The sequence below is a fragment of the Camelus dromedarius genome, chromosome 12 (assembly GCF_036321535.1).
Source record: "Camelus dromedarius isolate mCamDro1 chromosome 12, mCamDro1.pat, whole genome shotgun sequence".
NCBI lineage: Eukaryota > Metazoa > Chordata > Mammalia > Artiodactyla > Camelidae > Camelus > Camelus dromedarius.
Window position 1 is genome coordinate 1,138,081 of NC_087447.1, and position 12,448 is coordinate 1,150,528.

General features: G+C 60.8%; 1 protein-coding gene across 2 annotated transcripts in view; it reads right to left on the bottom strand.

Annotated features, from left to right (window-relative positions):
• Positions 1-12,448, bottom strand: part of MOB2 (MOB kinase activator 2) — a 53,899-nt gene that overhangs the window by 37,558 nt on the left and 3,893 nt on the right. The window contains exon 1 of one of the 2 annotated variants that reach the window (XM_064491971.1): positions 11,656-11,828. The exons of the other annotated variant lie outside the window; for it this stretch is intronic. Coding sequence (XP_064348041.1) covers positions 11,656-11,813 — 158 coding nt within the window. The 5' untranslated portion in view covers positions 11,814-11,828. Of the gene's footprint in view, positions 1-11,655; positions 11,829-12,448 lie in introns of those variants that run through there. 2 annotated transcript variants of the gene reach the window in all.

A 12,448-nucleotide genomic window follows, 5' to 3' on the forward strand; every position in this document is an offset into this window, starting at 1 on the left:
ATCTGCAGACTGCTTTGGGTAGTATGGCCATTTTAACACTATTAATTCTGCCAATCCATGAACACAGAAAATCTTGTAGGTCTTCTTCAGTTTGGTTCATCAACATCTTACAGTTTTCAGCGTACAGATGTTTCACTTCCTTAGTTAAATTTATTCCTAAATATCTTATTCTTCTCCACGTTAATGTAAATGGGACTGCTTTCTTAATCTCTAATAGAGAGGGCAAGCATCTTTAAAAAGATGGCTGGGAAGCTGGCCCCTCGCCTCATTTGTGTTTGGGTCCTGAAGCTGAAGGTCAAGTGTTCTAAGAGCCCACAGCCAGCAAAGACACACAAGAGTCAGGCAGGCAAAGGGCCAATCTCCAGGCCAGGGAGGCAGCATGAACACAGGCCAGATGTCTCAGCTGAAGAGGGTGCATCAGAGGCCTGACCAGGCTGCACTGCAACAGGTACCTATGGGCTGGGGGTCGGGGATGGGGGAAAACGGGGGATCTAGACTTCACCCATAGGCAAAGGGGTCCACTTTCAAGCAAGAGTGTGACATGGTCAGCACTCTGGTTTGTGGAGGCACCGAGAGCCTGGGCCCCGGCGGAGCTGGCTCAGCCCAGGGAACCAGGGGCCTGCCTGGAGCAAGCCCAGGGAGCTCGTGGCCCTGATGAGGCCACACCACCCACGACTGGCTCCTGGGCCGGGCTGGGCCCGGCAGCCGGGACACGAGGCATGCGAGCAGTCAGGGCCAGGCCTGCTCCAGCCTGGGTTCGAGGCCCAGACACACCGGCTGAAGAGTGTAGTCTCCACCTCGGAGCCTGCTGGACTTCATCTCAGGGGGTGTTTTGTTATTTCTAGCAGAAAGCAAGACTTCTGGGAAGGAAATGAGGGCTGGTGAGCTGCAGTGCTGCTGTGAACTGCTCCCGGCAGGCCGTGCGGCTCTCAGAGGACAGGAGGGTCCGCAGTCACCACTGTGCTCCCACCGGTGTCTGCTGTGTTACGAGGAGGACCTTGTGACCCCAATTATGTGAATCAGCAGAAGGCTGGGGACGTCTGCAGGTGCAGTGTCTGCATCCCACATGTGAACCATTGGGCTAAAAACTGTCAGAGCAGACTCAAAGCCTGATGCCTGGGCCCACAGCTCCCGGGCTCTGGGAAGTCACGAGGGCTGGGCCACTCCCTCGCAACACCCCCACCCTGCTGTCTGGTCCCAGCCCTGTCACCGCCTGCAGCACTCCGGTGCTGATGCCCAAAGGCCACAAATGCCATGACAGCACAGCTATGCACCACACCCTCCCTGTCAAGGCGGCGCAGGGCGAGGGCACTGCGGGGACACTGGCCACCAAGTCCTTCACAGCAGCGCCTGCCCCTACAACGCGGTCACCGCTGCAGGCAGGACAAGAACAGGTGCCACCAGGAGCCAGGCGTCAGGACGTCACCAGCTGCCAGCAAGATACCACGGACCCCACACATGGTGGGTGACGGAGGCTTGGAGACCTGTCACAACAGTGCCTCCAGCCCCCCGTGTGTGCTGCCGCCAATGCCAGCCCTGGTCAGCCCTGTCCCAGCTGTGCTGATCGAGCGGGGAGGAGGCTGCAACAAAAGGAGGCAGACACCAGGGGGGTGGGGGCAGACAGCACCCCTGCTGGGCCCCTCAGTCTGTGTGCCTTCCAACACCACGCCCCCGGCTGCCCAGAACCACCAGAGAGCACGCGGCTGAGCTGCTTCATCGGGAAAGAAGATCAATGCGGTCCCACGGAGGGTGCGTGCACCCTGGGGAGGGCCCCAGCCGGGAAGTAAACCAGAGCTGCCCACGGCCCCAGAGCGGCAGCAGAGCAGGGAGGGGCCGGCGGGGCAGGGGCGGCCGGGGCCCCAATGTGAGCACCAAGGGGCCTTCATAGCAGAGCCGGTGCTGTGCACACAGGCCTCCCACCCCCACCCCGCCTCCAGCGTTCACTCGGGGCACAGCAGGTCCTAGGTTAAGCCCAGTCCTCCGCCCAGGCCCCAGTGGTGCAGGGCGGGAGTCCAGCTCAGTGGCTGGGCAGGCCGGGGACCCTTGTGTGCATGGACCATGACCCCACAAAGGGCCCCCACGGCACCAGCTCCACCATCAGGGTGGCAGGGCTCCGCCCTCGCACAGAGCCATCTCAGGAGAGTGAACACTCTGCCAGTGAACCAAGGGCCCTGCTGCCTTCCTGGTGACAGTTCAGCCCTCGGAGGCCAGCAAACCACAAATGCTCCCACTTAAAACCACAAGTCCAACGAGGAGACAACAAATGAGACAAGGTGACACGGCACACACAGCACGCCAAGAGGAAGCGCATCCCAACCCCCCCAGTGCCGCAGAGTGAGGGGTCACAGGGCCGGCCACCGTGCACCCGTAAAAGCCGGCTGCGCCAGGCTGGCCTTGGAGGCGGTGCACAAAAGCCAGCAAGGTCGCGACAAGGCAACGCGTCTACTTTCACATGAGTTATAAATGCCGGGAGCTCGACAGAGCTCAGCTGAGCCCAGCACTTCTTCAGCCAAAAGGCAGGAGACCTTCCAGCAGGAACAACAGAATGTACGTGAACACAGGATTTTCATTACAAAGCGTTCCTAAACCCCTGCTGCCGTGTCCACGTGCACAGAAGTTGCCTGGGTCTCCATTCCAGCAGCGCAGAGCAGACGTTGGGTGGCCCAGCACCGTGAAAACAGCGCCCCTGCCCAGAGCACAGCCAGACACAGCGCCTTCTGCATATGGCCACCCAGACCTAATCCCGGGCACCCTGCTTCCAGGAGGCAGGCAGGCTGCCGGGAGAAGCAGGGACAGCCTGCTTGATTACAAACGTGACCCACAAGACCACTGCCGGGTGTCCTTGGTGCTTCAGGTGCTCCGGGGGGCTTAAGCACATCAGCATCCCTGAAACCAGCAAAGCGACGGCAGTAAGGCGAACACCAGCCACTCTCCAGGGACCCACCGTGAAGGGCTGAGGTTTAGGGAGCAGTCTGGGCCCTAAGACCACCTGACCTGCAGATGGCATGTGGAGTGGGCACCCAGGCCTCCTTGTCCAGAGCCTGCAGGGCCAATGCCCCATGGCCAGCATTCACCATGGCCAGCTGCCCACAGGCTGGCTCCGGGGCCTCAGTGCCCACCTGCTCTCAGGCAGAGGAAGTGAGGCTGTGGAAGGGAAGCAACTGTCACACGTTTTGTCACAGGAGCAGGGCACAGGACAGTCGGCCAGCAGAAGGCGCTCCTCTGGTGGACAGGAGCAAGCTGTCCCGGGGACACAGCCGTGGCTCCAGTGGTCTGCACTGCACCCCATGTCGGCGATTCTCAGGAAGATGGGGCAGCCTTGGCCCCGTGCACCCGCTGAAGCCCCTCCGGTCCTCGGACGCCACACAGCTTATCCAGGAAAAGGAAGGGACGTCACTGGGTACTAAATGCCCCACACTTTCCAGCAATAAATTCCTCCAAGAGGACGCAGGGCCCTGGGGGGAGGGTCCCCATTAGCAGTGGGGTGAGTGAGCAGACAGCAGAGCCGTCTGGACGATCCACGGCCCTGATTTTCCTCTGCTAAGCCCTTTTGTGTTTGCTCATCACCTTCGACAGCTTGGAGAAAGCAAAGGCAGCGAGACTGGGAAGACGGCAGCGAGGGACACATTCTGCGGGGATGGCGGGGCAGTGGAGGCTGGGCTATGGGCCCACGAGCATCCACTCAGAGGACAGGCATTCCCTGAGTGACACTGAGAAACACTACTCTGGGCTCTCCACGTTCCCCACAGCCTTGGAGACCGGACGCAGACCCGCAGGGCCCCAGGCAGCGAGGGAGCTCCGTCTGTCCCCATGGTCCTGCTCAGGCCACACCCAGAGCCACACACACAGGGCCCAGACCCGCGCACCCGCACACAAGCCCACTGCACTCTCTGTCCCACCGCCACGGCTCCGGTCTCCTGGCACACGGAGCCGCTCTGGGCTCCCGGCCCAGCTCTCAGCACAGCCCCACACTCTCCCCTCGGCAGCAGAACCCATGCCCGCGGGAAGCGCAGCAAACCAGGGGGGCTGGGGGCCGTGGAGACAGCCTACTTTGGCTGGGTCCCAGCACCTCTGAGGCTCTGCCTGCTCTTATCTGTCTCTTTAAGAATAAGCTCTACCATCTTAGTACTTGGGATCTAATACCCTTAAAACAGAAAGAACTCCTGCCAGTCAAAAGAAGCCGGACCACTCAGCAAAGACCAGGCCGACAAGTCACAAGAGCAGGAGGCAGGGGCTGCACACCGGGGAACATCACCTGCTCCTGTCCTCCCGCAGGGGCAGACTAACCAGCACCCTCCTTGCCTGCTTGGCAACGGCCTTCCAAGAAAGAGCACCATGGCGCCCAGCCAAAAGCACGGGGTGAGCAGACAGAGCCCCGGACGCGCCGCAGCTGCAGAGGCCCTGGCCAGTCCGCTCTCCAAGCCCACAGCGCCTTTCTAGAACTCCACCTGACGGCACGCCAACGCCGGGCAGGGTGGCCCACCTGCAGGGCTGTGCAGGACGCACACAGCCTGGAGACGCCGAGCACCCAGCCATAGCCAAACAGCCGCCGAAAATCCCCTGCTCAGAGGCCACACCGCTGGGGAGGGCATGCACAGGGTGCGAGAGCAGCTCCAAGTGGGAAGAACCGTCGGGGAGACCAAGTCGTCTACGCTTCTCGCACAGCTCCCCCTCGATGGGCCCTGAGGCCGAGTTCTGGGGGCGGGCGGCCCGCGGTGTCGGAAGTTTTTCAGAAGTGTTTGTCACTGAGACCGTGGGAGTCCTCCGCCTCTCTGGGTGTCCAGCCAGCCTCAGCCTCCCCGTGCTTGGGCTCCCCTCTCCACAGGCCTCAAAGCATGCTGTGCACAGGGACGCTGTGTCGGCTCCAAAGGAAGCAGCCAGGAGAAAGGACGAACGCACTGGCATCCACTCTGGGGTTGTGGGCCCAGTCCCCACGGTGGCCCCCAGGCCCATACCTGTCCCGTGTCTCCCTGTGTGTCCCCACCCAGCTGCCTGGGAAGCACGACCACGCTGCCCTGACGGCCCCCTCTGGCCTGATTCTGTGGCTTTCTCTGTCCATGACCCACGCACAGGATTGACAATCACCAGCACAGAGACCACAGACCACAGGCAAGTCTGGGGACAGCCTGAGCCAGGGTAGTGACCGCTCAGGGCCCATCCTGAGAAGCTGGTCTCGGCCTGGCAGGGCTGACACCTGGGCAGGGTCATTCCCGAGGTGGGGGGTCTTGCTGGCACCACAGGATGCCCAGCAGCGTGCCCGGCCTCTACCCACCCCAGCCCTGCAACAGCTCCAGCCCAAACTGCCTCCAGGCCCTTCCTGGAGACCCTGGAAGGGGAGGTGACTCCAGGCAGCCCGCTCCACGGAGTGCAGCGAGGGCAGGACCAGGACCAGGTCCCGAGAGGCAACGCACCAGGCCCTGGGGAGCCAAACGTGGGCGTGAGCCAGGGCCTGCCGTTTGGAAGTGCAGCCTGGTCAGTGAGGAAACCAACTTGCTGCCGCCAGGCTCCGTGGCCCCAGGCCTCGTCACAGTCCCGGAGCAGGGCCTGGGAGATGATCCGAGAAGAGAGCTCGAGCTCAGGGCAGCTGCCTCAGGCCCAGGCCTCCGAGCAGCCACAGGGGCTCCTCTCTCCAGCTGGGCTGGCGGCGCCCCGCGGGCCCCCAGTCTCCCACCCACCCCTCCTCTCCCGTGCCTAACAGTGCTGACACAACAGAAGGACGTAAGAAAAAGCCAACCTTGCCGGCCTGCCCCGGGACCAGGCGCCTCTACGTGGGCTAACTGGATCATTGCTGGCCACGCTGGCCACTCAACAAGGCTCCCTCCCACCCCCCCGCCAAGGAGGAAACAGGGAAGAGGGGACATGAGGGGCTTCAGACCAGGCTAGTGCCAGGCCTGTCTGTGTGCACCCCCCACTGCCTCCCAGTCCCCCCACAGCTGTCAGGAAGGCCACGCTGAGATAAAGCTACAGTTCTGGGTACGTCCGGCCATCTCCCATCTGCCTGCAGCGCCCTCTGCCCTGTGGGGCCAGGGGGACCCCACTCAGTAAACACCACTCCTGGCCCCCTCCCCCAACCCTGACCGAGAGCCAGTGGGCCGGCGTCCCCACGCTTTGAATCGGAGAAGAGTCTGTTTTGATGAGAAGCCGAGGAACCCAACCAGCATTAAGCAGCCCCCTGGGGTACAGAGAACGGGGTGAGCTGCCCACAGAGAGGCTGACCCAACCACAGAAGAGGGCAAAAAGTTCTCCAAGCGGGCAGAGACGCCACAAGCGCCGTCCAGCAGGAGCAGGCCGGCCACGCTGCAGCCACTTTGGTGAGGCCTCTACTCTTTCCTTTCACTCAGAAGCCTTGGCTGCTGAGGGCGGTGTGCCCGCCCACAGACTAGGGCAACAAGGGCCAGGAGCGGGATGCTGGGACTGCAGGCATGCGTCCCCTGGGCCATGCTGAGGACCTGTGCGGGTGACACCCGCCGAGCCAGGATGCAGGGAAACACAATGAGCCCACGCTCAGCTGGAGAACCCAGCGTGGACCCCTCATTTGCAGCCTGGCTGCACACCAAGAAGGCGCCCTCCCCTCAGAAGACAGGGCCAAGCATCACATTGCAGAGGAAGGAACCGGCCTGCAAGAAGAGGCTCTGCCCTGGGGTCGACCCCTATCAGCCTGCTAAGCTGCCCCAGCCTGCTTCGTTCCAGGGGGTGGGGGGGATGGAGGAAGGAGGTGGTCCAAGCCTGCCGGGCCCTAAGGCCTTGTGCTTCAAGGACGAGCCTAAAATGGGATCAGTCAGAAACACCCCTCACTGCTCCCCAGAGACGCTGCCAAGAGAAGCAAGCGCAGGGTGAGGGCAGGCACGGCGGCAGGACTAAGCTGGCTGAGCACGTGTGCATAAGCGGTGCCAGCACCACGGGCAGGGGCGCAGCACACTCGGGGTCAGACACCTCCGTCGGCATACGACCTCATTCTGAAAGCAGGGTCTCCTTTCAGGGGCCGTCCTTGGACGGACAGGGCACTGAGCATGGCCTGAGATTCCCCCACGAGCCCGGGCGTGGAGGGGGAGGGCAGAGGGAGGAAGCCCGAGAGGCAGCACCGCGATGCAGCAGCCGCGAAGCCAGAGGGAGAAAGAGGCTGGGGCAGGAGGTGGGCTCGGAGCCAGGGCCCCTGAGCTCACACGGGAAGCGAGTTGGGAACTGGGGGGGGAGAGTGGACCTGTGTGCAGAAGCCTGAGGGCAGGCCGGAGGCAGAGAGCTGCACCCAGCAGGGAGGTGACGGGAGCCACCATTTTAGTTTCAAGCTCTGCTGTGGGAAAAACAGCCAGTCAAGCAGGCAGAGGGAGGGCAGGAAGAGGGGCTGCCCTAACCCACGAAGGAAAGATGCACGAGGCGGGTGCAGAAGACACCCCTTTAAAACGAGAAAACAGTGTCGACGATGAAAAGCCCACCAGGCAAGGCCAGACCGGAGCTGATGCCTCCCGGCCCCCCGCCTCCGCCATCCCGTTCGGGCTCCGGCCCTGGGAACAGACTCTCCGCGGAGAAAGTGCAGCGACGAGAGCCAGCCACCACGGCACCTCCCATCCCAAAGGCGGCAGTGCCTTCAATACCTGCCAATGGTCACCCGATGGGGGAGGAGACACAAGGGGGCCCTGGCAGCTCCCACAGCACCCAGGCCGCACCCTTCCCGCCACCCCGGGGTCAGCGTCAGCAGAGGCGCTGGCGTCCAGCAAGGAGGTCGGTGGGGCGGGATGGCAGCACCGGGACGGGGCACTTGGTGGACAGCAGGCAGCATCCAGGGTGCCAAGCCCCAACCCATGGGCGCCCTGGGCTGTAGCAGCCAAGCCATCGGGGGAGGCCCCACTGGCACCCTATCCCCGTGCAACAGCGGCACTCGGAGAGCTGGGCGGGGGAGCACTCGGAGACAGGAACAAGGTGGCCGGCAGGATGCCAGCCCACGGAGCTCCAAGGCTGCAGCACTGCAGAGGGAGGGCAGGGACGGCAGGAGGGGCAACCCTCAGGCCCCCCCCGGGGGGAATTCCAGAAATGAGGTCTTGAACCAGGGCCGGGGCTGAGCACCACCTCAGCTCGCACGGAGGACACCTCACAAACCCACCTGCACCACCAGCCAGGGAAGGTGACCACTCAGCCCATCTCACAGACGACAAAACCAAGGCTCAAGGAAGTAAAACAGGACACCTAATGAAGCTGCAGTTGGGATTCAAACACTAAACCATCTGGCCTCCGAGCCCCATTCTCTTTAACACCTTCTGTGCAGAAAAGTCACCTGCCTCCAGACCAGAGGCCCTGAGCTCTGAGCTGTGGTGGACGCTGGGGTCCCGGCAAGACCTGGCCCGGGATTCCCAGCCCTCTCACCTCCCCGCATGTGGGAACCCTCCGCAGAGAGAAGGGTCCGTGCCCTCCCACCCTGCCCCTGACCTGACTCTGGGAGGCCCTGGGACCTGCCTGACCAACAGAAAGCAGCAGAGCGATGCTCTCATCTTCCAGCAACGTCCACTGTGGCTGCCCTGGCCCGAGGGCTCCCTGACTAGAGCCAGGCCACGTGCAGAGCCCTAGAGCTGCGGTGCCCAAGGTGGGGTCCGGGGGCCCCTAGGGCTCCCCGAGGACCCTTCTTAAAACTCTTCTCATGGTAACGCGAAGACGTGACTTGCCTCTTCGACTCTCGCTCTCTCACAGGGTCCAGGAGAGCTTTCCAGAAGCCCAGACGTGTAAAATCACATCACAAGGAACACAGAGGCAGACAGAAGGATCCAGCACATGAGCTCTGCAAAGAGTCATACTCTTCCTCCCACTTTTTTTCACTCTGAAAAATACAGTCATTTTTTACTTTAAGAACGTTACTGACGTTAACGTATGCTGGTGTGACTATTCTCTCTAAACAAACTAAACAGTATTTTAAAAAATTTCTTAATTTAAATTTCTAATATGGTAAAAACTTCTGATCACTACAACCCACACAAACCTACCAATTTTTGAGAATGTCGAGGGTCCCAAGACCAAAAGCTTGAGAACCCTGTTCTAGACGGATGGAGCCCAGGTGCAGAGAGACCACTGGGGAAGGGGAGGCGTGACCTCGCCCATCACCCCACAGAATTGGAAAAGGTAGAGGTCCTCGTCTAGAGACATTAGTCTGGAGGTGATGTTGTGGTCGAGGCACCTCCCAACGTCCAGGCCAGAGAGAGCCCCACAGATCCCGGGATGAGATGTAGGACACACGCCCGCACCCCGGCTAAGGCGCCACGCTCTGCTGGGAGTTGAAATGGCCAGCCACTCAAGTGCGTCCTCACCACCACCTGCGGGGACATGGCCCTGCAAGGCTGCCATCAGAGCTCCCACTCAAAGGGACACATCTCAGTGAGGCTGACCGCGTCACAGACAGCAGAGGCCGACTGTGCACCCACAGGGTGACAGGAGTAGAGCTGTGAGTGATTATGAGTTCACATACACTTTCCAACCTGACTTACGCAGTCTTTTTAGGTTTTACTTTATATTGTATCCTTCTAACATCAAAATCATAGTTACTAATGATACTGACGTATTGATTTTCTTTAAACCTACAACACTCATAAAATAGTTCCCAAATCGTGGGACCAGCATGACTTTTAACACCACCCTGAGTTGTTGGACGTCTTTCTGAACCCCTACTACAGCGGCTCGCGTGCCCCAGCTCCCCGTCCTCCCTCCCTGTTCACCTGCAGTCCTTCCCCACACCTCTGCTCAGAGCAGGTGCCCTGCATCCTCTGGCTCACACCCACACTTCACAGCACCACACAGACAAACTGCCTTGTCACAAGTGGCACCAGCACACTGCACAGGGTGGACCTGGGGGTCGTGCTGGGAAAGAGACAAGGTGCAAGGCTGCCCAGAATCAGACCCACAGACGAGCTGCCCCCCACTGGTCTCACCCCTGAGCTCGCTAGCTGGCCCGCCCAGGGCTGTGGGCCTCTGGCTCCCGCTCGGCCAGCTGGCACCACATCAGGTTCCAAGGTCCGGGGCCCAGTCCCAGCAGAGCAGGGTCTGGACACCTCAGTGGAGGCCAACGGAGCTCTGGAGGTGCGGTTCCCGGGGGCAGCACACTCAACCCCATGCAGACACTGGAGGGGAAAAGTTTCTCGATCCTGGAGGGGCAGGACGGTACACCCCCCTGCTTTAGCACACTGGCCTGCCTTCTGGGGGAGAAAGTGCATCCCTCCATGGAAGCCCCACTTCCTGCCACCCCGAAATGCTCAATCAACACTTACCCAAAACCACCCCCACCACCCAACACAGCAGCAACACTCCAGACCGAACAGAGCGACATAACTGTGGTGACTCTACCCCCAGCGCCCCCGTGGTGAGCACACAGACACCTGCAGGGAGGCAGGGGATGAACGCCCCACCCCAGGCACCCGCATGACAGCTTGTTCTCACTAGAGAAGAAAACCAGGTGACAAGGAGAATGTGGCCACAGCCCAGGGCCACACAGTTCCACACAGTCCCACGGATCCCATGTGGCCCAGACGCCCGCCAACCACCCCCTCCTCTTCTCCTCAAGCATCCACTTCCTATCCTCCAGTCCAACTGGTCCCACTTCCACGCCCCTAGGCCTGTCCGAGGGAACAGCACAGAACACCCGCGGGTGCGCCCCAGCCAGGAGAAATCCTGTGCAGCAAGGAAAACAAACACGAGGAAGACAAAGAATGGGAGGCCCTCCAGCCAAGCCAGCCCGGAACGCCACCTCCCCTTCCGGACAGGGCCGCTGCTGGCGGGGACACACACACAAGTCACCACTGGGGACTGAGACCAGCTTCCCACAAAAGCACAGAGGGCAGATGTCTCGCCAAGCAGACCCACCCCTGGGCCCAGCCTCCCTCAGTGGAGCCACACGAGCACGCCCATGACAGAGCCCAGGACGTGGGGTCTGGGGGAGTCCAGGTCTCCAGGACCACTTGAGGAAGACGGAGGAAACGCGGGGATGGCGGGAACACTCACCCTGGTGTCCCTGGAGGTGGCCTCCGGCACCCCCTTCCCAAATCAGCCTCACCCCTCCAGGAGGCGCCCTCAGAGCTGACGACAGCCTGGTCGGATCAGCGAACCCCTCCCAGGCCACCATTAGCTCCTGACAACATGGCACCTCCGCACCATCTGGCGTTTCCAGCATCCTGGAGGAGAGGCCTCGGAGAGCTGGCAGCAGGCAGTGACACCTGGCGGTGAGGACAGGGGGACCAAGGCTGGAAGTGGGGCGCTGCAGCTGCCTCAGGAGCGCCTGCCAGGAGAAGGGCAGCCCCGCCCACCCCCCACAGGGCCTCCTGTGGCGCCTTCAGTGGATTCGTGTCCTGCCTGTCCCCTGCCAACAGCACAGCTCTGGGGACACTTTGCAACACGGCTACCAGCAGACTCACAGAGCAGGAGGACAGACGAGAAACGATGTGCTGCCAAGAGTGTCCAGGCACTTGGGGCTCACCCTACAAAGGGCTCTTTGTGACCCTGTTCTCTTTAAAGGGCATCTGAATGCACCCCAGCCCGGGCAAGCACAGCCACAAGTTAAGGCCCCAGTGGGCACCTGTGTGGAGAGCCGCTGTTCCTGGATGTTCCCCCGCCATCAGGGTTCCCAGTGCCCCTGCACCTTCCCAACCACCCACCCGAGCCCACCACCCCACCTCATTCACTCACCTTCCCCAGCCCGACAAAGCTGAAACCGTGTCTTCTCCATCTTGGACGCTCTGATCCCCAGCACAGGGCCTGGCCCACGACAGACCCTGAACACAGTCGGGACCAGAGGTCTCCCGGTGGGAAGTGGGCCAGCTCGCTGCCAGAAAAGGCTGGGTCATGTCCCTATCTTTCAGGATCAGCAAAAAGCAGTAATAATCCAGATGTCAATGGGGAGACAAAATACACCTATCTCCATATGCTGGAGTATCATTTGGCTAAAATAAGGACCGCTGATACGTGCAACAACAGGGATGAACTTTTAAAACATCAGGCGAAGTGAACCAGCCACAAAAGACCACGTGTTGTGATGCCGTTCAATTCCCACATGAAATGCCCAGAATAGGCAAATCTGTAGAAATAGAAGGTAAACTAGTGACTGCCCAGGGCTGGGGTCATTGCGGGGGGCCAATTCAAAAATGGGCACAAGGTTTATCTCAGGCGTGATGGCCACGTTCTCAAACTAAACTGGTGATGATCACAAGACTTGGTAGTTTTCCTAAAAATTACTTAACTGTATGCTTGAAGCAAGCAAACTTCATGGCATGTAAATTATACCTCAAAGCTGCGGACCTTGTTGTCAGGAGCTACTGGTGGCCTCGGAGGGGTTCGTTGGTCCGACCAGGCTGTTAAAAAACAAGTCTAGAGACTCAAGCCAGTTCAGTCTGGGTATCCCCATAATCGGATTTGATTGGCAGCCACAACATCTTCCCCAGAGGCAATGTGCAAGAAAAAGAAAGTCATCCACACCCCAAAT